The following is a 24743-nucleotide window of genomic DNA, read 5'->3' on the forward strand; positions in this document are numbered from 1 at the left end:
GAATGTTGGCTCTCTTTTTAAAACAAACACCTTCCCTTCTGTAGGGTAGCAGGCACCGTTATAACATTTGAGGTACGAGCCATGGAGAGAGATGGCAGCACCTTTCTCTAAACCAAACAGCCCTCTTTAAAATATGAGTGGAGAGTGGGAAGAGTCAGATGGCAGCACTCAGTGGGTCTAAGTATGGATGAATCCAATCCAGGCCTGACAAAAGGAAAGTTGTGCTGTAAATACTTGTAAAAGCAAAAGTGTTAGAAAAACCTGCCTACTTCCTCACACGTTCCACAAAAGAATGACGTGCTGTTAGACCTTGAAGAAATTCCAATGTCAAAGCATTTGCTAAGATTGCAGGAAGGATAATCTGATAGAAGATTTAAGGGCTAGCTGTGCCAGGACCAGACATAATGCCCAACCATCTAGCAGATTTATCAAATTTATTTTGAGAAGAACACAGACAAATTTGAGAAACTTGCCCAGAATCAGATTCCCTCTATATTTGTAGCAAGACCTACCTTATCCACCTCATCCCTGCTGCTGAAGGTGAGCAGTGTGACACAATAGATTATGTTACATGAGACTTTGGGTGTAGTCCCTACTTTGCCTAGGTGCCTCTTTGTTCCTGGAGCAAGTTGTTATCTCAGAGCCTCAGTTGGGAGGATATCTCCTTGCAGCAGCCTGACTACGTACTAATAAAAAAGATAAGTCCAGTTGGCACTGAAATGTCATCAAAGGGGCCAAGCAGACCTTGCTGGGGAGATCATTTCATCAATGAGAGCCACAACTAAAGTCCCTCTCCTTATTGCCACACCCAGCGTCCCCCAGAGGTGAGACCTGTGGAGGGCCTGAGGATCTAAGGGTCCAGGTAGGTTCATGCTGGAGAGACATTCCAGAAAAGAGTGAGATCCTGAGTCATAACGTCATCTGTTAAAACCAGCACTTTGAATGGGTCTTGGAAGCATAGGCAGCCAGTATAGTTGCAATTGGTTGTCTTTAATCCGTTCACCTCAAAACTCAATAGGCAGCCCCATGTAAAGTGCATTGCAATAATCCAATACTGATGCTACCCAGTCAAAGGTACCCCTGTCCAGATACAGTAATGGTTGGGCCACTAGGGGGCAGTACAAACTAGTCATGCCAAGAATTTAAGTTTATCCTTTGAAGAAGTGAGGCAAAGTAGCATATTGACTCAGTGGATTTCATGGCAGTTCAGGTTTCCCATTGATGAACTGGCAAGGTCTACTGTGAAGCAGTTTAGACTTTGATCTGTTAATTATTTCACTACCAGATCGGGTAATGCAATTATATAGTGTATCAGGCCTTGTGAAAAGGAATAAGCAGATGTTATTAAGCAGGTATAAAATGGAAACCTGATGGTACAAATGGACCAGTTTTGTCCATTCTATCTTCCCCATTTGGTTTCCTGTATTTGGAGGGACCAACTAGAACACATGGATCCATGAGTGCTTAGCTTTCATGCCCAAGAACTAGTTAGCCTTTTGTCATTTCCATTATCTTATGAAGAACATGAATACTTTACTTTCACCAGAAAACTGAGGTCTTTTCCCTCCTCTATTAGAAGTTATTGTTCCACGCCACTGCCAGAATGGGGAAATAATTCCAGTTTATTGTAAACAATTCATATTCAAAATGAAGTCTCCTGGAGATGGTGATTTAACAGCAATCAAAATGAAATACAGTACAAACTGCATTGCTGACAAGTTCCATTATTCGAAAATTTCAAATATCTAGAAATATTTGGCTCAATATTTTTTCCCACTGAGCAATGACTTTAACAATATTGACATTCAGGTTTATCCAGCATGGATATGCCTAGTAAGATAAAAGATTTGTTTAGTGGTTGCAAATATTAAATGCTGCCTCTTAAATAACATCTGTTAATTTAAAAACAAAGTGGACATTGTGCAAGAACATTGTTAGTAAAAATATTTACACAAGGCAAAAATGCGCAAGATTCTAGAGCAAATTATTAACACTTTACACATTGTACAGGGAACAAAGATGGATTTGCTTTGTTAAGTGCATGTTCATTATGTGGGGAAAAAAATCTTAAGTTGTGTTGACAAAAGAGCATGTTAAATACAAGAAACCCAGATGAAGAGATACATTAACGTAAGAGACTTCATCATTTTCTCCCTCTTATAACAGAAATACCAATGAATCAAGTGAAGGGTGAAGAGAGTGAACTAGTGTCAAGTTAAATACGCTGAAGAGCTCTGTCAAAACAATGACAGATGTCATTTGAATAGGTAGAAGTGGATGATTGTTTGATGCAACATGTCAACAACGAGAAATTAAAGTAAAATAAGAGCTATGTGTTCAAATTTGCCATATTTGTTCAGAACTGGGGACTGTGCCCCTAGCCCTAGAAGAGCATATAAAATAGAAATTGAAAAGTACCACACAGTTTTGAAAACATTACAACTCAGGACCATTAAATGCAATTTCCTTCCAGTTTGCCACAAGTTCTAGAAAAAGCTTCGAAACTGCATAATGTGTTCCAGAGTCTACTTCAAAATATCCAGATTTTCAAAGTAACATGGTAAGTTTGACCCACAAAGCCAGAGCAATTAACTTATACAATGTTTGGATGAATGGGTTTGCATTCAAGAATTTTGGCTTACTTGGTTCAGGAACACAGCTGGGTGAGATCAATATTAAGCATATTTGTTTCTTCAATATCAATGCTTAACCATAGAAATTGACAGGACTTGGCTTATATTTCGACACACTTGGGAGTTGCTGAGCTGTAATAGAATTACTTCAGAATAAACATGTGACAGAATTTGGCTGTTGGATGCTTACCTTTGGCCAGATTGATTTTTAACATTTTACCATCAGACAAACCACAGCTGGGTTATTAATTGCACTAAAGTTATGAGTTTGCCAACTCATGTATAAAATTCAGTTTTAGTGTCCCACAACTCTTTGCCTTCAGACTGTGTAATACCTTTTGTTACACATCTGCTTACATTAAGACCCATATGATTGTAATTTATCAGTTTAGTGTCATTAAATATTGCTACTACAAGATGTGTGGGTGCTTAAAATCAACTGCTAGCATGGGAAAACACCTACTTTTAACTAGGAAGTTTCAACAACTTAGTAACATTCAATGTACGCATGAGGTAAATGTGTATACAAATGTATAAATGTAACAAAAAGTTCTGGTTTCAAAAACCTCCAGTTAAAACATGTTCAATTGTCACACTGAGTTTCTTTCTTAAAAATCAGTAATGTGCAAATTCTGCCATGCTAAAATTAGTAAACAATCTCAAAAATATTATTTTCATTTATAAACAGTAGCTTGGATTCTACCATGTTAATTTCTAGTAGTGGTGGGTCTTGTGGCCAATGTTTGTAAAGTTACTTTCACTTTTCAAAAAGCCCTCAAAGGAAAAATTAAAAGCACTACAACCCATTTTGTAATTTGGGGGAGTGACAAGAGAAGAAGGGGTAGGGAGCAGCAAGAAAAAGAGTAACTTACAACACTGTTTAAGGGCTGCAGCCTTCTTTGGGCTTGGGGGATTCTTCAGTACTCTGCTTCAAAAACCTCTCAGGATGCAAACAGGTTGAAGGTTACTTTACAACCCTTTGTTTGACAAGCCACATTTTCACATGCAGGGAGTATCTGAAGTGCCTAAGTACTTGAACGTGATTTGTATTCAGAAGTAGGACAGGCCATCTAGAATTGTACCATGTGAATTTTTTCCTCAACAGGCAAGTTTTGCTAAAAAAAAAGAAAAGTATCTTGATTCTGCTCTTCTAAAATTATCTTAAATGTGAATAAGGGCAAGAGGAGAATGTGTAACCTGTATTCTTTCCCTAATGGGAGTGTTATAGCCATATGGCTTCAGTAGTCTCTGCCAGGCAGATATTTAGAGAACATACATTTTCCAACTGGAAAAAAAATCACTGTGGTGGCTGTGTTTGAAGGAGCATTGATGAGAGAGGAGGCTAAATAAAGATTTTTTTCAACGTTGAAGCTGTGTTTGAAAAAAAGTAGTCAGCTCCTACAGCAGCAACAATGTTCTTCCGAGAAAAAGAAACTAAGAATCATTTGTATGAGATATTTTCTTCCACAGTAGCGTTTTCAGGTTGTTGAGTATCAAGGAATGCTCCATCTCCATCTGGTTTGCTGAAACTTTCAGGGCAATGCATGAGTACAGCTGTTTCTCTAACTCTTCATGTATTTCCAGAGGAGCCCCACGAAGCAGGTAATCTTTGAGCAGCTGGCACACCTTTGCCAAATTTGGCTGAATTATTTCTGTGGTACATTTCATTTTACTTTGGTCACATACAGTTCTGCAGTCCGATCCGTACACACAATCCAGGTCAGACTCACAGTGACGATCTTTAATTAGTTCTTTCAGGTTCATTTCTGGCACTATTTTTCTCATGTCCACCATTTTTAAGTCATATTTATCATTGTAACCCAGGTTTTTGGCACTCGTGTCGCACATAAGAAAATTCCCATAAGGTCCATGGAAAATGTCTTCCACAAATTCTAGAAGCCCTATGGCTATTTTTGCCTTTCTAGGCCATGATGGAGTAAACCACTGATCTATGCTTCTTCTGAATCCAGAGGGAATGAAAAGTTCTATGATCCACGGAAGGCTTATTCCAAAAAGAGAGGTATATTCAACTTTTTCCATCACATATAGATCTCCACAAAAACCTAACAGTTTGGGAGTATGTTCTTTATCCTGGAGAATTACCATGAGCAGAAATTCATTCAGCTGGAGAAGCGCCCATGCTGACTTTGCTTCTGGCAAGGAAACTCGGCCATCTTTGTTCCCATCAGCAACAGACAAGATGAGATTAACCAGCTCTGGAAGATTCCCCTGCTCTCCTAGTTTTGCCTAAAAAGAAACAAAAGATATATGATAAAATTATGTATATATTTTTTTAAAGTAACAACCAACATAATGCTATAAATGCTGGTGCGTATTTCTCATTCTCAGTTCCTGTTTCTAGTAATGTTAGGGAGGCTATTCTGGTTCAAAGGCATTTAGGAACAGTTTATTACCGAGCTGCACAGTGCTCTGTGCTAAGTAATGCAGCCATTTTAGCATTATTGTATTGTTCTGTAATAACTGAGGTGGTATTTTTACAGTCGCAAAAGAATCTGTCCAGTTATCCATTTAAAAGAGAACTCCAAAACCTCTTTACAATGACCCACCAAATGGAAGTTTTACCACTTACTTTATAATATGTGGTGGCCTCTAGGTTTTCAAATAATCCATCATGCAGTCTAGTCCTGAAGCAATACCTATATTAGGGGTGGTGAACCTCAGGCCCATGAGCCAATCTTGGCCAGTGAGGCTATTTCTCCCAAACCCCACTTACCTGTCCACCAGTTAGTGACATTAGCTGGTAGGCAGGGGGGTGTCACTTCTGCCGAGCACTGCTTCATAGGAAACACGATGGCAAAGCAGACCTCAGCAGCCAGCTGGATTGAAACCTATGCGTCATGGGGGCATGGAAAACGTGTGTATGAACTTAACAGTGCTTAGTTTGTCTTTTGGTTGCTATTTTTTTATGTTGCTAATGTTGTTCTATTGATTATATATGCTGTATAGATTTGTTGTGTGTTCAGCTTATTTTGTTGCTTGTTGCTTTGTTAACAATGTTCCACAGACTGTAATTGTGTTACTGATGATTTGTTATTTATTCCATATGATTATGCTGTATTTGTGTAATGTTCCATTACGTTCTATCATGTTATTGCTATTTATTGTTTCTAAGCCTTGAGATTCATTTGGATGAAAAGAGGCATAGAAATATAATAAATCAAATCAAATCAAATCAAACCTTCTACTTATTAGTTGGCAAGCAGAGGGTTTAGCCTTGCTTGGTGCACTTTGCCAATGGATTCTATGCAGGGAACGTTCTGGCAAAGCAAACCCCTCAGCCCACCTCCACAGGTCAACACGTTACATCACCAGGAACTGGACTGCTGGGCCAAAAAGGTTCCCCATCCCTGGCCTATGTAAAAATTGGGTGGTGTGTAGGGGATTAGGGACATCACCAGTACTTTGAGCTCACTAGCCACCACTAGAGGTAGGTGGTGAGAGTAAATACTCACTTTAAAGAGTCCATAGACCATCTCCTTGAATTTCTGAACTGTAGTTCCTCTAGTTGGTTTATCAAACAGAACAGTTTTCTTTCTCGGTTCTAGTTCAGTTCTGAGATCAATGTGAGCAATTTCTTCCATTTGGCATTTTATTACACCTTGTAGATTGCCCCAGGCCCCTAAATACATCTACACAACACAGGAGAGATTGAGATTCTGGAATTGACTAAATTTTGATGAAAACAACTTTCATTGATGAAACAACTTTCATTAGCATGGTGCCTCTGTTAATTGGAAAGATTTAATGTTTATATACAAGTATTAACAAAAGTATTGCAGGCAGCAAGTGCTTTCTGAGAAACGTCCCTGTTCTTTTTGGGCACAGAAGAGACTGCCATTGATAAGGTAGTGCCTACTGAGATGGGTGCATGAATCATAAAAAGTACACTCATTTTCTTCTTCAGGACTAGTGATTTTAAAACAATAGAAATATGCCTATGAATAGTCACATAAGACTCAGATAAACTATTGTCTAAGATTTCTTTAACAGTCCTGCTCAGTATAATACTTTGGCAGATTCAGGGTAACTGCCTGTGTATCAGGGATGGGACTGTACAAGATACAAGATATTTAAAAGCTATCCAAAGCTTTTAGTAGTCTAGCAGTAAACTCATGTCATGTACAAGGATCTCAGTTTCTCAACTATGTACTTCATTTTGCACTGATCGTGATAGATATTCAAAATGTACCGCACTGGAATGCAAATACTATCTATAACACCCAGATGGTTATTTAGTGATATACTAAACAAGCATATTTAGTGATATGCTCACTTTTTAAAGTGAGCACTATATTCTACCACTTTTATGGGGAGATTTTTTTTAAGGGCCGAAGTTCCTACATAGAAAATAATGAAAAGAGGGGTGTTTTGTAGTCTGTATCAAATAAATCCATCTACAGAAGTTTAAATATGCATTCTTTTAATCCAGCATTGAATTTAAATCCCTGTTTTAAAATTCTGCCATATTCATTTTCTTTCCATTAACTATGAGTGATGACAAGCTCAGACACGTATTGAATGTAAAGCAAATCCAAATGCCAAACCTTAGTTTGAAGCATTAGCCTTACAACATATTACTAAAGTATATTAAAAACAGATTATTCCATAAAAAGATCTAGACCTAGCTAAAGTTTAACTGTGACTAAGCAACAGAACTCATTTCATTTGGGTGGTATTCAACTGTAGACTTACAGAAATTAATGGACCTAACTTAGTCATGTTCATTAATTTTAATGGGTCTAATCCAAGTAAATCTTAGCTGAATACTGTTTCAATGATAATCACAAGTAGCTGGGTTGGGGTCATAATGTTCTCCACTGGCTGGCGATTCAGATTTCTTCTTTTTTTTTGCAATAGAACTGCATGACATTACAAACCATTCTAGCCAGACTCCTTTTAGACGGTAACCAAAGGCAAACAAAATGCTGTGGCACCCAAATCCTAACAGGTGCTCTTGTTCTGTGGTCCAGCCACCCTTAAACATGTCACACTAAGGGGTTTCTGGAAGGTGAGGGTGTGCCCTTTTCCTGTTTGTCAGGAGACATAACTTCCCAGTCACCACTCTCTCTAGTGCTATAAAATGTTAAAGGGTTAAGGCTACTATTGCCAAACCTGAGTACCCTCTTGTTATACAGTGAGGGGCTTGGGGGAGTTCAGCATACTAAGCAAATATGTCTTTCCTGAAGCATTCTAGTGTGATATAGAACTAGTGTAAGCTAACAAGAGGACTTCCCAAAATCCTAGTCCTCTAGCCAGAATACCATAAGGTGCTCAAAATGGCCAGTCTCCCTGCTCTTCAAATGACACCTTCGACATCCCATAAATCCTGCAAGTCATTGAACACACACAGGGTGGTTGTTGTTGTTTTAAAAAGTTTAATTTTCTTTGAAATTTACAAATGAATTAACTTCAATACACTGACGTAGTCTAAATATGCAGAAACTTATTTTTCAGGTGACATTATTTTCCTGCCAAATTTACCACCCAGGTTCAGTATTAGAAGAAATGATGCTGCCAGTATCCAGCGTTTTTAAATCATGAGGCAGTATATATAACATGAATATTTTTGAGTGCATTTCTTCTGTATTTGATTCAGAAGTCCTTTTGACAGTAATATACCAAAGTTGTCCAATTACCAGATTTATCACTGCTTAATGTTTTTATGAACTTGACAAAAATATAGAGCAGACATACCTGATTGCTGGGCTTGGTTGACAAACATTTTCCAAAATACAGAGTTTGTCTTGTACATAGGCTACTACATGCTGATCCATCAATAACTCCAGTCTTGTACTTATCACACTGGAAAAAATGGCAGAGAAGACCACTATATGAGTATCAATACATTTTCTACCTCCAATGATCGGGTATCCCGGGGACCCAACCATCCTGATTCACTTTGAAGGTTCCTTTGGTCTCAAGATTCCAGACATTTTATTTCTATTTTCATTGTCTAGTCTCCCTTTGCTCCCACTGCCTTAACCATTTTCTTCTTTTCCAACAAAACAAAAGAAAGAGCATTTTCACTCCATTATTGAATGCTCTTCTAGAAGATGCAGTGATAGGAAGATTAGGCAAATTCATGGGAAGCAAGGCTATTGTTGGCTATGATAGTTATGTTCTGCCTCCCTTGTTAGAGGCAACATGATTCTGAATTCCAGTTGTAGGGTGCCAGAAGTACGGAAACTATTGTCACATTGAAAAGCTTCCCATGGGCATCTGGTGGCCACTGTGACAAGAGGTCACTGAAGCAGGTGAATCTTTGGCCTAATTCAGCAGGGCTCTTCCTATGTTCTTATATTAAACTGGGTTAATTATCTGAAGAAATATCGAGTGCACAGAAGAAAAGTTATTGTTTGAGCCTATACCTCATTTTGATACACAGTAGTGAATAACTACAAATTGCTGAAAACTGTGCTATTTACTATACGCAATAGCAAAAGATAACATTGGTTTATTTTATATATATTATAATAATTATATATAGAATTAAAATATTTTAAAAACGTACTTACTATTATTTTCTTGCAATCATGCCCTCTACAAAGTTCTGTGTAAGATGAATACTGAACGTAAATAATCCAGCTGCCAATAAATACCCCTAGCCAGGAGAAGAAGAGATACTTCATCCGCATGTAAGAGAAGCGAACCTTTAGGTAGAGAGACAAACAAGAGGGGATGGGAGGGAAAGGTGTCAGTAATATTTTATGACATCTTGCATAACCTAATTTCACTGTGCTAAGTAATAGCTTTGGTAGTAAATAAAATGCAAATTGGCATTAGCTTCAATCCAAACAAAGTAGAGAATTTTATTTCACAGCATTGAAAGCAAACTCAATTACATTTATTTTCAGTTCTCTCCAGAAACCTCTGGGTGAACCATTGGGAGTTCAAGTTTTGCCCTCATATAACAGGCATAGGCAAACTCAGCCCTCCAGATGTTTTGGGACTACAACTCCCATCCCTAGCTAACAGAACCAGTTGTCAGGGATGATGGGAATTGTAGTCTCAAAACATCTGGAGGGCCGAGTTTGCCTATGCCTGTCATATAGCCACCATGTGAAGTAGGTAGGAGTAACTGGAAGGAGAATTAGAAAGTAATAATTAATCACCACTTGTTAAAACTGGTCCAGAATAATCCAATATCTATTCAGATTGATATATACCAATAACACAGAATTGTAGAGGTAGTTCTTTTATTTTCACCTGAGTAGGGAAAGTATCTTATCATTTATATCTCACTTGTCAGCACCAGCAATAGCAAGAAATGGCAGTTTCTGAACTTAAGAATTTAAGGATTTTACACACACACACACACACGTTTTCTATGGAAGTTTTACGTACTATCATGACCAGGATTAGGACTTTGGGGAATGAAGATTCAAATCCCCACTGAGCCATGATGCTCACTGAGTGACCTTGGGCCACAGGGTTGCTGTGTGGATAACACTGGAGAAGGGAAGAACCATGTATACCACTTTAGCTCCTTGGTGGAAAAGTGGGCTATAACTGTAGTAGTAGTAGTAGTAGTAGTAGTAGTAATAATAATAATAATAATAATAATAATACTATCACAACAGTATTCGAAGTAGCCTGACACAGGAACTAGCCAGCTGGCACTACCAATGTTTTAGATGATCCAGTATCTATGTCTATACATAGGTTTAGCTCTGGAATTCATGTAACAAGCCACTTTTGATTAAATACCACATTTGAAAAGAATGCAAAGGGTGGCAGGTTAACCCCCTCTGCAAAGTGCTTCAGTACCAATATTTCTTTACTCTCCCACTTTATTGCCTGGGAAGCCAGCTACCAGATATGTCTCAGAGGTATTCACTCACCACTTACTATATAGTGCATATGCTATGCCTACTTTTTCAAACAAAAGGTATGCAATATTATTGCTCAAGTAACAAAACTATCAAAAGCCCCAATTCAGGAAGGTGTAGATCAGAGGTATGTGAAAGAAAACCTAATTGCCTTTTATCCTTAAAACATGATCCCTTCAAATCAAGTTTCAGGTCAGAGATGGGTCAGTAAAAGAAAATGCATTCTTTGCCTGCCTGTATTGTACCCAACCTGTGAACAAACAGACTTCAGTTTTCTTTATATGAAGAGACAAACAAAAAACACCATTATTCATATATAAAAGTTTGTTTGAAGTTAACAGGAATCAAATTTGACTTTGCCTGGCAAACTAGTTGGAGTGTTCATTCCTTACCTTCCATAAGGCTTTTAATGCATTTCTCTCCCCGCCCCCCGCCCCAGCAAGAAAGTGAGACTTGCTGCACTACTCCCCCCTTTTAAAAACATTGGCAGACTTTGGTCCACAGAATGAATGTGGTATCTCCCTCTCTGTAGGATTCATCCATACATTGCTTACTTATGCTGTCACTCTTTTTTGGCTCCTTTTGAAGGTGTACCACTTACGTTTTTAAGTAGATTTTGAAGAAAGGAAAGAAATTACTCCATTTGATGACTCCATGTCATCAAAATATTGTGAGAAAGAGTTGCTTTTTATTCCCAGACTTCTAAGTCTAAGTTTGAAACAGGCATTTCATGTGAAATTATATAATGAACTACCCTCTCTCCCCATGTCAACTTCAAAAAGAAGCAAAATGGAGAGGGCTGCCCTACAATTCTCTGCTCAAACCACCCCACTACCACTTCAAATCATCCCACAAAACCTCCTCACCCACAGCATGTATGGAGTCTGATGGGGGCCGGGGAGGAAGAGTGGTTGTAGGGTGAATTAGGAGTGGATGTGCAACAGGCAAGGGAAAGAGTTGAGCATCCATGCCTGCTGATTCTCTGTTTCCTTCTGTTCCTTCCAAAGGTGCCTTTAAAAAAAAAAATGGATTTGCCTGCAATTGTTTGTAATGCCGATGCTGTTCCTTGGAGACAACTATACAGGTGAAGCTGCATCCCTTGACTAGACAGCAGATCCTGATTAACAACGCCCTTTTTCGTTAACCCAGAAGTACTGTTGTAAGGATCTAGCATAGTCTTAGACTTACATTTATACAACTGGCTGAAATTTAACAATATGCAGCATTGTGAAAGAAGGGAAATGAGAAGAGAGAAGTTACAAAACAGGAGAGCGGAAGTCTACTCACAACCCATGACATGGATGGCATTCACATACCCTCCAACATTTCTTCAGTGAAAATAGGGGCGTACCATTCCATAATGATAATTTTATTATTTATACCCCACACATCGTACTGGGTTGCCCCAACCACTCTGGGCAGCTTCCAACATATATAATAACATAATAAAACAATAACATTTAAAAAACCCTTCCCTATACAGGATTGCCTTCAGATGGCTCAGGGGTCGGATAACTCCATACCCTCCAACATTTCTCCAATGAAAATAAAGACATGCTAAGGAAAACTGGAACATTCTGGGATCAAATCAGAAACCGGGATGGCTTTTCTAAATCAGGGGCGTCCCTGGAAAATAGGGACACTCTGAGATTATCAATTCATATGCACAGACATTTTAAAAAGGAAGAATTTTCAGGAAGCTGATGGACCTTGTTTTCTCTTATTGTATAGTCTAATTTTGGCTTATATTTGTTTGTCTTGGATTTGGTTTTGAACTAAATATGAGTTACTGAAATTGATTTATTGGATATAAGTCTTAGGCCCCAAACCTCCACAAACAATGAGGCTGAACAATCAGCAATCATAGAAAAGCTATCACCAGTGTGCCCTGGTTATTTTTATGGGGTCTAGGAGATAGTCAACTGGCCACTACTGGAAAAAAGTATGATGGATCAAGCCATTTTTATGTGTAAAGAAGGACTCATTGACAAAACATGGAATTCAACAATTAGACAGATTACACTGAATCAGATTACACTGAAACAGATACCAGGTCCATGGGAAAGAAGCTAAATATATTGTTTGCATCCTTCTTGTTTATTATTTATTTAAACTATTTCTTATCTACTTTTCATTGCCTTCACCTACAAAGATATCACACCAGGGAAGGTACTTCCTCCAGAAAATGAATCAGAAGAGGCTTTATGGCGAAAGGAAATTAACCCATAGTAACCAGAACAGTAATCTCCAAACACCAGACTGTATTCCCTTTCTCCACAAAAGAAAGTTATGAAGTCAGATTAAAGACTCAACTGCTATCTATGGCATGCAAGAATGAGCAATAAAACTGTAGACTAAGCCTATTAAGTGCATATCAACAAGAATTAGACAGAATGTTTATTTCTTAACATTAGAAAAACAGATACTGCTAAAGAAAACTCTCAGCATAGCATTTATTATGTGTAAAAAGCCTACTGAAAATCACATTTATGGCACAATTAAAGTTATAGCCAATAGTATTACTAATACAGAGAATTTCACGTTTGCCAGTATCACAAGACTTCATGTGTTTATATTCTACTTCCCAGTGTGCTTTGAAAGACTAACAGTTTAAAAGCTACAATGTCAAAGTTACCAGCCAATAAAATCCATTGAAATAAATTCAACTAATTAGCAGCAGATAGCATCAACAGCCAGTGAAACCCAACATAATTTAGAATAAACCCAAATTCTTATAAAGGTCTATTTTTACCAATGCCCTCAATATAGAAAGGCAGGCAGGGGTTTCTTTAAGCAGGAAGCTGCTGCTAAAGAGGCTCTGACCTTGTGATAGATGGGACACCCATAGCCAAGGCTCTTCACAGACAATCCTGATAACACTTGTGTGGGGAGGGCATATGGTAGATTACAATAACTCAGAGGTAGAGCATCTCCTTCGTATGCAGAAGGTTACAGGTTTAATCCCTAGCATGTCCAGCTAAGGCTGGGAGGGAACCCTGCCTGAAGTCTTGGAGAGCTGTTGCCAGTCAGTGTGTAGGCAATGTTGAGCTACATGGACCAACCGTCCGACATGGTATAAGGTAGCTTCCTATATTTCTGCAGGTGACCAGAGTTCAAACAATGTCATTATTTTAAGAGTACAGAAAAAGCATCTTCAGATGCTCCAAGTAACTGGAAACTAGTACAGCTAGCCACCCAAAGTCACTTTCTAGCCATTGCATTCTGGACTCTAAATAACCAGACAAACTGCAAAAATGTTTCTTGATACGGTTGATGACTTCTTTTCTTTCATTTCTACATTAATGTGATTATAACAGTTTTCTTTTCAAATGATTCAAAGACTATACTATGTTAAACTATGTTAAAGCACACTGTGAAGTAGAATATAAATAAATGAAGTCTTGTGATACTGGCAAACTTTAAAAATACTATAATAAGTAATAGCTTTATAATTGTTTAAGTCAAATTCTTATTTTCTCTAGGATGTTGAAATGCCTTTCCTTTCCTTCACTTTCATATAATCTTTCTTGACACAAAGATCTAATGCACATTGTAATTAAATGTAACTAAGAGTACTGTGAAACTTTTATGTTTGCTAATAAAAATTATGAAAAACAAAACAAATTAAAATATCCAGGAGGTGTCATGAAAACGAGCTGGCAAAATGCACTTCTACTGATGTGACCTTAAAATAATTAGATGTTCAATATAAAAACTTACACATCTACGAATACTAAAGAAAATGGCTTTGTTAAGTGATAAGAGGTTATTTACAAATATACAAGCCAACTTTGCATCAGTTCCCCACAAAGCTTTAACTAGTCATGGTAAGGCAAAGTAAAATAACAAGCATTTAGGGGGGAAAAACTGTGACATCAGAATAAAATTGTTTCAGAGCTAGCAAATGATTTTCTTTCCCCTATTGCCTTTCTCATTCCCACTAATCCTCTTGGAAATGAACCAAAAACCACAGAAAGAAAAAACGCAAATGACGACACCTAGCAAGGCATTTACAGAGTCAATATTCTGTTAAACAGTGTGAACTGCATGGTAATTAGTTATTCACCATGTGAGATGCATCTCAAACAGCACAATTTCTGGCAAAAGTTGAGTCTGGAAAGGTTCCAGAGCACATTGATACTAGAAACAGACCTAGTCAGAGATGATGATGAATAAGATGCAGTGCTTTGAGCTATTGTATTTTAATATTAAAGGGCTACAAAAGAAGTTTAAAGCAGCCTTCTGCTGTTCCATATCTCCTTGCTTTAGTTCCCCAGATCCTTCATCTTCTGCCTTCCCTGTTGCATACAAGATTTGTTCTGCTGCCAGGAACTAGAAAAAGGTGCAGCCTGGGAGCTTCATAATCACCCCTTCCCCCCTCACTACCACAACCAGGGAAAACACAGCAGAGATTTCTGAATACAGCAAGTCTTGGCTTTCTCTGTGAAATAAGGGATAGCCAACAAGTCAAGTCCCATGGCATGCCTAAGGAACACACACAAAAATTCTGCTGTGGTTGCCAGGAGCAGCACAAGGAAGCAGATGGTGGCAGGAGACGGACATGCTTATTCAGTTGCCACTCACGGGGTTAGGGAAATTCTATTTCCCCAGACAAGCTGTAATTACAAGGCTAGTTTTAAGTAAAACATGGTCTGGTAAAATAAAAAAGTGTTTTATCACCTGTTTATCATGTTTGTTTTGCACAGAGCATGAACAGTAATTCTAAACTAACAGTTCTATCAAATTTCCGGCAATTAATATTATAGTTTGGCCAAATAACCAAATCAAGTAATTGAAATATGTGGCTTCCTGTGGATTTCTAGTGTCAGTGTTTTTACAGAAGCCCATGAGATTTAAAATCCAGATTAAATGGGAATCTTAACCACATGCAGCCACAGTTAAACTCAGTGCCAGCACATCCCCTAATTACATTGAAGGCAGAAGACAGAAATTAAATGCCAAGAGAGAAACCAGTACAGCAAGTACCCATTCTAGAGGCTACCTCCTAAGCTCTTAAACATTTTTAAGAGGGAGCCATCAGCCCTCCTACAAGGCTTACTAACCCATGAGAGTGGAGATCCCTATAACACTTAAAGCATGTAAGTCTTTTTTTAAAAAACCCCACAACAACTCCCTTCCTTCCTCTCTTTGTCAAGGCAATACAAGGGTATGGCAGCAAACTTCATCTACTATAAACAAAGTTCTAGAAGTGAAGATGTCAGATCTTCAACCGCAGGTAAACAAATCAGAAAACATTAGTGTTCTCCATATAATTTTGTTGTCATAAAAAGATGTCAAAGTTGTTTTTTCTATTAACCATGTTCTTAACATCCACACAAAGCAAACACAAGGCAACTGTATCATGATGTCTTTCGAAAACAACATTCCTAAGAGCAGCTCTGTGTAGTTTAAAAATTGCTTTACCTTTCTCAAAAAAAAAAAATCCTTACTTTATTTTATACTATGTTCCTTTTAGGGGGGTTCACTAAAGTTACAGAACTAAGTTAGAATATGTACTAAGTTAGAATAAGATTAAGATGCTAACTGGATACATCAGAAATGTATGTATTATAGAAAGCAGCTTACAAATATGGCACCAAATGCATTTGTCAATTATAAATCTCTAACAAGTGTTTGAATATGGAAGCATATTCAAGTACTGGAACTGAACAATGATGCTGCAATGTGCTTCATTGAATCAGATAGCTTCTAGAATTAGTTGTGGAGGAGGAAAACGATGGGGCTTGAAACTGTTCCAAGGACACAAAGATCTGAGGACAAGCTAGAAGAAAGGGGCATGATGGAGATGCAATTGTGTTGGATTGTGTTGGGAAAAGGCTTACAATTTATGTTCGAAGAAGAGAAACCTATGAAGCAGAAATGTAGGACAAAGGCACAACTGTAATATACCTATACTTTGCAGGTGTTATGTTTCACCAAAATAAGAAACAAGGCAATTTCCTCTGCTTTACAAATGGGAAAATGCAAGTGCTCAGTGATAAAATTATATTCTATGCTGCCTACACCATATGCAAATATACATGAACACACACTGAGTGAGAAACATCTGATACAGAAACAAGATATAGTTCTTGCCCAGAGCAAAATATAGATCCCTGTTAATGCTGTTTATTTTTAGGACAGACTTACACACATACACAAAGATAAAATATTGAAGTATCTTGACCTTAGACAGAGAGTTACATTTGTCTGACCTTGCAAGCAGCCACATCACCCTGTTTAGCAGAATGTTTGCACAGCTCTCTCCCAATGTACCCTAACCAAAATTAGTTTAAATACTGGCTGAAATGTTTAATGATGTTGCCTTTGTTATCATAATCTTGATTTCTTTGTAAGCTACCTTGATTTTTTTTTTTTACTGAAGGGCAGAGTATACCCTTTAAATAAAAATAAAACAGAATACAGTTAACAGGCTTCCTAATTGTCCGCCAAATCATTAACCCCTTCTGTGTTCCATGTTGCTACTAGATAGTCATTTGAAAACACAAGGCAAACTGAGGACAAAGACTATGCTGCTCTTCCTTGCTTTTGCCTCCCTAAGCGTCTGCACAATGAAGAAAGAGCCCCAATTTTATCCAAAGTAGCTCTATGGTACTAATATAAGTTTTCAACCATGTAAGGAAAAGGTAAAGGTAAAGGTACCCCTGCCCGTACGGGCCAGTCTTGACAGACTCTGGGGTTGTGCGCCCATCTCACTTAAGAGGCCAGGGGCCAGCGCTGTCCGGAGACACTTCCGGGTCACGTGGCCAGCGTGACATCGCTGCTCTGGCGAGCCAGAGCCGCACACGGAAACGCCGTTTACCTTCCCGCTGGTAAGCGGTCCCTATTTATCTACTTGCACCCGGAGGTGCTTTCGAACTGCTAGGTTGGCAGGCGCTGGGACCGAGCAGCGGGAGCGCACCCCGCCGCAGGGATTCGAACCGCCGACCTTTCGATCGGCAAGTCCTAGGCGCTGAGGCTTTAACCCACAGCGCCACCTGCGTCCCTGCTTTCAACCATGTACAAAAATGCAAAATAGCAAAAAAATACTAACAGATACAGATCACCAGTAAAACACCCGGTTCAATAAAGTATCACTGAAGTGCCTTCAAATGAGTAACTTCTGACTGCTTGGGATACGTTCCTAATCAATGAAGTTGTTCAAGTTTCCAGCTTGGACAATGAAAAGCACCAGTCTTTCCAGGAAGCAATTCTTCCAACTTCTTGTGCTTCTTTTAAAAGACATCCCCCTAAATGTACATAATTCTCTGCTTTACAACACAGAGAATTAAAATACATTTAAAAATATATATTTTAAAAATTGCACATGAACCAACAAGGTACCTGAAGTCCTATCCTCACTTCACCAGCCAAAGGAACGAACCAATCTCTTCTCAGTTTATACCAGCTATAGCAGCCTTCAGTTGCTTCCTTCATCACAACACCATCACGAACCTGGTGCCCTCTAGATATTTTAGAATATATCTCCTATCAATGTAGCCAGCACCATGATGCCTGGGGTTGATGAGAATCATAGTCCAAAACACCCAGGGACCAACAGGTTGGCAAAGGAACAATATTTCATTTGCGACATATAGGTTTTAATCAATATAAATACTAATTTAAAAAAAATTCTAAGTGGAAGCAGACACCACACTGACCATGTTAAAAAAATACTGATAAAACAAACATTTCACTTAAAACACTGGGGTAACTGTCTGCAGTGCCTAAGTAGAGAATTGTGCATAACGTGTAGGAAACATTTTTAAAAAATAATAATAAACAGCACATTGGATGAATTAAATCAAGCACACAACTTCCAGGAATGACTGGTATTCTTCATTCAAGAGAATATGGTTAAGAACTTTAATTTCCTTGGAGGAAGTTATTATTCTTTGTAGGATACTTTGCTGCCTCCATTGCATCCTCAATTACAGTCTGGTCTAAAGGAGGTGACTGAACTGGTGACAGCTCACTGTTACCTGTTTGCAAAGCATTTTGAGGATAAAACCGCTTGCATCCACCAGGCTCTTGACTCCAGTGTTATAGCAGATAAAACCAGAGCACTGTCTAGTATTGTTATATTGGATGAGATTCTGTTAGCAAGGCTTGAGGATGTGGACAAGGTGCTTGGCTCAGTTAAGGCGGTCACTTGTGCTCTGGACCCTTCCCCTCTTGGCTGTTAAAAATTGGTAGGGATGGGACAGCTGGCTGGGCCAGGGAGGTGATTAATGCCTCCTTGTGAGAGGGGGTGGTCCCTGCCTGCTTGAAGGAGGCAGTAGTAAAACCACTCCTTAAGAAACCCTCTCTGGATTTGGAAAATCTAAGTAATTACTGGCCAGTTGCCAATCTCTTTTTCTTGGGCCGGTCCTCTTGGAGGAAACTGATTTTCTAGATACATTTCAATTGGAGTTTAGGCCTGGTTTTGGCACAGAAACTGCTTCGATCTTCCTGTATGCTGACCTATGTATCCTTGTTAATTCTCCTTGACCTCTCAGCAGCTTTCAACAGCATCGACTATGGTATCCTTCTGGAGTGGATGTCCAAGTTAGGGGTGGGTGGTACCACTTAGCAATGATTCAGGTCCTAATTGGATGGTCATATCTAGAGGGTGATGCTTGGGGCGTGCTCTTCAGCCTCATGGAGCCTTCAATGTGGGGTCCCTTAAGGTTCAATTTTATCCCTTATAACAACTACATGAAATTGCTGAGTGGGGTCATCTGAAGTTTTGGAGTAAGTTGTCAGCAATATGCTGATGACACACTTCTCCTTTACATCTGCTGGTGTGGCAGTGGACTGTTGTGTTGCCTTGGTAATGGACTGGAAGAGAGCCAACAAAATGAAGTTCAATCCTGATAAGACTGAGGCACCGTTTGTGGGTGGTTCCCTAGACTGGATGAATGGGAGTTTGCTTGTTCTTGATGAGGTTACACTCCCTCTGAATCAGTGAGTATGTAGCTTGGGGGTAATTCGGGGTCCATTGCTATGACTTGAGGCTCAGGTGCCCTCAGTGACACAGAGCGTCTTCCATCAGTTTCAGCTGGTAGCCTAGCTGTGCCCTCATCTGGACAGGGATAGCCTAACTTATGTTGTCTCTGCTCTGGTAACATCTAGGCTAGATTACTGCAGCATGTTATACAAGGGCTGCCTCTGAAGATGGTTCAGAAACTTCACCGGCCAGGTTGCTCACTTGGCCAAAATGGTTTGAGCATATAACACCAATCCTGGCCTGAATACACTAGCTGCCAATTAGTTTCCAAGCCCAATTCAAAGTGCTGGTTTTGACCTATGAAGCCTTAAATGACTCAGGACCACAATACCTCAGGGATCGCCTCTGCCCATATGAACCACCCCAGACCTTGTGACTATCATCTGAGGCCCTTCTTCATGTTCCTCCTCCATGAGAGGCTGGAGGTTGGCAACCCAAGAACAGGCCTTCTCTGTGGTGGTTCCCTGCCTGTGAAATGCTCTCCCCCAGGGAGGTTAAGGGATAGGTTAGATAAGCGAAGTACATGGATGTGTGATAAAAAGCACAGTATTTTCTTCACAGTTATTCTGATACAGATTTATACATAACACACATACATACATATGACTGTCAAAGAGTCCTGCTGGATCAGGCCAGTATCCCGTTCTCACAACAACCAACAAAATTTATACAGGAAGTCCATAGGCAGGACATGACTGCAACAGTATTCTTCTCACTTGTGCTCTCAAAGAACTATCACATAACCAAAGGCAGATGAACATGTGTAAAACTAGTACATCTGGCTGTTTCTGTATTAGCCTCTCTAACAAGATTAACACTTTCTAAAGCACATTTTCTGCCTTTTAACATTGTGTCCTATCTTGCAGCTGACATGAAGCTGCAGCCTTTCAGTGCAATATCTTTCTGTAAACTGCATAGAGGCTTTCCTAAAATCAAGTGGCATATAAATTGTTGTTGAATTTATATATATAATATAGATTCAAACTGTTGAACTGTGGAGGTGAGAAACCAGCCGGGTACATCTGAAATCTGGAAAAACGGTACAAAATTCATTGCGCAAACTCAAAAAATTCAAGTTACATAGGGAGGACCCCAGAACCACTGAGGAGCCCCGGAACCAGCAGATTAAGCAAAAAACGCTCCAGAAACAGCAGGGACTGGGAGGGAGGTGAAGTGGAAGAGTGGAGAAAGCTTGGGCAAGCAAGAGCCGCAAATGGCCAACCAGGGGCGCTAACATTAATAAAATATTGGGGGCGGGGGGAGAACTAAATCCCTTCTTCACACAATCGCAAGACTTGGCACACATACCCCATTTGAATGGCAATGCCCATCAACTTTTGGGTTGGTGGCCCGCTCAAATATTTTATTGGGGGGGGGGTGCACAAAGGGTCCTCAGGCCCCTAGGAGTTGGCTCCTATGTTACTACCTCCATTACAACGCCTGGTAGGCTGGCATAGCAGCCAACTCCGGGGGGGGGGTCTTCGCTCCCCCCCAATATATCTATGAGGGCGCCAGCCCCGCCCTCGCCCCCCAAGTTTTTGGGCATTGCCATGCCAACCGTGTGCGTGCGCTCGTATCATGGGATCTTTTATGCGGGACAGGGCTTAACTGCCCCACCCCCACCCAAAAATCAATTATTTTATTCAAGTTGGCACCCGCGTAGGTAGGCTTGTTAAGGGGCAAACTCCCAAGGGAGCGGGGTGGGGAGGGAAAGGGTGGTGGGCTCGTTGAGCGGCCTTCGTAAGCGCTTGTTCCCTTGCTTCCCGTGGGAACGGCGCCTCCCGCCCAGGTGCGCCGCCCCCGCCTCCCGCACCTGCCGGCCTCGCTCCCTCCCCCCCCTCCGGAGCTGCGGCCGACGCCGCCTTCCTCCTCCTCCTCCTCCTCCTCCGGCCGCAGCCCCTTCTCCTGACCCCGGTCTCCGGCCCACCCCGGACTCACCTGGCTGTAATAGGGCTTCCTGAGCCAGGCCCCCGCGAAGAGCCTCCTCGCCATGGTAAAGGATGGCACATCCCCGCAGCGGGCCGCGGCGGAGTCCCCGGAGGAGGAGGAGGGGGGCGGCGGCGGCGAGAGAGGCGCCCGCTCTCCCCTGCGTCCGCCCGGCGCTGAGGGGGCCGAGGGGGCCGCCGGCCTTCTTCTGTCACCGCCGACGAGGCAGCGAAACGTGCCCGAGTCCGGGGGGAGGGAGGGGGCGGGGGAGAGGGGAGGCGGCAACGGCTCTCCCGACCCCGCCCCTCTCGGCAACTGTCAGAAGGCGGGCGGCGCGAGGGAAGAGGGCGGCTTTTTCTCCTCAGCCTTCGAGGGACCTGAGGGACGACACTAGGAGGCGCCGCTTCTGCCGCCGACACCCGCCCGCCCGCTGGCGCCTCCTCTTTTCTCTCCCCCTCCGCGTCGGAGCGGGGGCGGGGAGGCTTCCGGTTGCGGAGGGCGGCGACGTGGCGCGCAGCCCCGAATCTCCCCTGCCCGCAGCCGCATCGCCCTCCAGTGCGGAAGTGGCCCTGGGTGGGTGGGAGGGTGATAGGAGCCAAGTCCTGGGGGATCAGGTCCTTTCAGCACCCAGAGCCCCGATAGAATATTTGATTTCCCCTCCACCCCGCAGTTGATGAGCATTGCCATTCAAATAATAGTGTGCATTTGAGCGATGGAGGACTTAGCTGCCCCTCCCCCCAATAATAGTGTGCATTTGAGCGATGGAGGACTTACCTGCCCCCCCCAATAATAGTGTGCATTTGAGCGATGGAGGACTTACCTGCCCCCCCCCATATTTTGTTCCAGTTGGCACCCCTATGTGTGTCTTCAGTTTAGGAACCCTTGCCCATTCCCCACCTAGCTGGAATTGATGCTTTTGAATTATGGTGCTGGAGGAGACTCTTGAGAGTCCCACGGACGACAAGAGGATCAAACCTATCCATTCTGAAGGAAATCAGCCCTGAGTGCTCACTGGAAGGACAGATCCTGAAGCCGAGGCTCCAATACTTTGGCCACCTCATGAGAAGAGAAGACTCCCTGGAAAAGACCCTGATGTTGGGAAAGATTGAGGGCACAAGGAGAAGGGGACGGCAGAGGATGAGATGGTTGGACAGTGTTCTCAAAGCGACCAGCATGAGTTTGACCAAACTGCGGGAGGCAGTGGAAGACAGAAGTGCCTGGAGTGCTCTGGTCCATGGGGTCACGAAGAGTCGGACACGACTAAACAACAACATTGCTGGTGGTGAAGCGGTGTTTCCTGGGTTGGACTACGCTCTACGTGGGTCTACCTTTGCAGGTAACCCTGAAACACCAACTAATCCAGAATGTGGCAGCTAGACTGGTGACCGGGAGTGGCCGCCCAGATCATATAACACCGGTCCTGAAAGACCCACATTGGTTCCCAGGACGTTTCTGAGCACAGTTCAAAGTGTTGGTGCTGACCTTTAAATCCCTAAACGGCCTCGGCCCAGTATACCTGGAGGAGCGTCTCCACCCCCATTGCTCAGCCCGGATACTGTGGTCCAGCACTGAGGGCCTTCTGGCAGTTCCCTCACGGCGGCGAGAAGTGAAACTACAGGGAACCAGGCAGAGTGCCTTCTCAGTAGTGGCACCCGCCCTGTGGAACGCCCTCCCACCAGATGTCAAGGAAATAAACTATCTGGCTTTCAGAAGACATCTAAAAGCAGCCCTGTTTAGGAAAGTTTTTAATGTTTGATGTTCTATTAATTCTGTTGGGAGCCACCCAGAGTGGCTGGGGAAACCCAGCCAGATGGGCGGGGTATAAATTATAAATTATTATTATTAGAGAAGGTTGCCCCTGGGCATGTTTAGAGTTCTCTTCATTTTCCCCTAGCTGCGCAAGCACACACACACACAGCTATGCATATAGGGAGAACCTTTATCATAATAAGGGACATCAGAAGAGTCAGGCCAATGGTCCATTTAGCCCAGTTGGTCATTCTCCCCATGACCAACCAGATACCCCCTGTGAGCAGGACCTGAGCCTAAGAGCATGCCCCCCCCCTCCAGCCATTGGTATACAGAAGAATGCTGTCTCTGTGGAGGCAGAGCAAAGCCATCACGGCCAGTGAGTAGCCATGGTTAGCCTTATCCTCCATAAATTTGTCCAAGCCCCTTTTAAAGCCATCCAAGTCGGTGCCTGCCGCTTGCCTCTTACGGGAGGGAGAGAGTTCCATAGTTCTCGGTTAACTTCCTTCTTAAAAGGAAGCCCTTCTTCTCAGCACATAGTTAAAGTATGGGATTTGCTACCGCAAGATGTCTCGAAAGCTGCCAGCTTGAATGGTTTTAAAAGGGGATTAGATAAATTCCTGAAGGATAAGGCTACAGAGGACTACTAGTCACAATGGCCATTTATGGCATCGAGGATCAGAGGGAATATGCTGGGAAGCAGTTGCTGGGAAACAGGAGGAAGAGAGGGTTATTGCCCTCATGTTTGGTTTGTGGGTTTCTCACAGGTCTCTGGTTGACCACTGTGGAGCTGCATGCTGGACTGAATGGGCCTTTGGTTCTGATCCGTGCTCTTGTTGTTGTTGTTTAGTCGTTTAGTCGTGTCCGACTCTTCGTGACCCCATGGACCAGAGCACACCAGGCACTCCTGTCTTCCACTGCCTCCCGCAGTTTGATCAAACTCATGCTGGTCGCTTTGAGAACACTGTCCAACCATCTCATCCTCTGTCGTCCCCTTCTCCTTGTGCCCTCCATCTTTCCCAACATCAGGGTCTTTTCCAGGGAGTCTTCTCTTCTCATGAGGTGGCCAAAGTATTGGAGCCTCAGCTTCAGGATCTGTCCTTCCAGTGAGCACTCAGGGCTGATTTCCTTAAGAATGGATAGGTTTATTCTCCTGTTATTATTGCTCATACTTTCCCAACAGGCCACAGCCAGGTACATGAGTCCTGATCATTTTTTTTTAATAATAATTTTTATTAATTTCCAATAAAAACATACAATAATTCCACATCCAAATTTTCACAAATTGTCTCTTTTTTTTGGACTTCCTTCAACTTCTCTGCGAATCCGTATTTAATTTTAAGTTATGCATTTCCTAAATTTGTATTGTCATTAAAATACGTTCTCCTTTCTATTCCCTTTTAACAATACTTCTCAAATTTCACAGTGCTTCTTGAAACCCCACTAGCGTTATCTGCCCATCGCATACGCTTTTCAGATATTCTACAAATTTCCCCCAGTCCTCGATGAACTTTTGGTCTCGAAGATATCTAATCTTCCCAGTCAGTTTATCCAGCTCTGCATAGTCTAACAGCTTCATTCTCCATTCTTCAGTCG

The 24743-nt window shown here is 41.6% G+C and overlaps 1 protein-coding gene across 3 annotated transcripts; it reads right to left on the bottom strand.

Annotated features, from left to right (window-relative positions):
• Positions 1–1604: 1604 nt before the first annotated feature.
• Positions 1605–23985, bottom strand: DIPK1A (divergent protein kinase domain 1A). 3 transcript variants are annotated; one of them, XM_079981604.1, is made up of 5 exons: positions 23617–23985; positions 9170–9304; positions 8349–8456; positions 6107–6283; positions 1605–4880 (listed from the first exon to the last, which is right to left on the bottom strand). In XM_079981604.1, the coding sequence occupies exons 2-5, from the start codon at positions 9287–9289 to the stop codon at positions 4068–4070; spliced, it is 1218 nt and encodes a 405-aa protein (XP_079837730.1). In that variant the 5' UTR covers positions 9290–9304; positions 23617–23985; the 3' UTR covers positions 1605–4067. The 3 variants fall into 3 exon arrangements, with proteins under 3 accessions (XP_079837730.1, XP_079837729.1, XP_079837728.1); XM_079981603.1 differs by having other exon boundaries at positions 23610–23985; XM_079981602.1 differs by lacking the exon at positions 23617–23985 and adding an exon at positions 21411–21644.
• Positions 23986–24743: the final 758 nt, after the last annotated feature.

The sequence above is a fragment of the Podarcis cretensis genome (assembly GCF_951804945.1).
Source record: "Podarcis cretensis genome assembly, chromosome: 6".
In the NCBI taxonomy this organism is placed as follows: domain Eukaryota; kingdom Metazoa; phylum Chordata; class Lepidosauria; order Squamata; family Lacertidae; genus Podarcis; species Podarcis cretensis.

Bases quoted from the DNA above. Each gene is read 5' to 3' on its own strand.
- DIPK1A (XM_079981602.1), bottom strand. From the start codon at position 21,464: ATGGCGAGGAGGCTCTTCGCGGGGGCCTGGCTCAGGAAGCCCTATTAC. The intron at 9,305-21,410 runs GTGAGTCCGGGG...CTCTACCTAAAG, and splicing joins GGAAGCCCTATTACAGCCAG to GTTCGCTTCTCTTACATGCG. The intron at 8,457-9,169 runs GTAAGTACGTTT...CATTTTTTCCAG, and splicing joins ATGATTGCAAGAAAATAATA to TGTGATAAGTACAAGACTGG.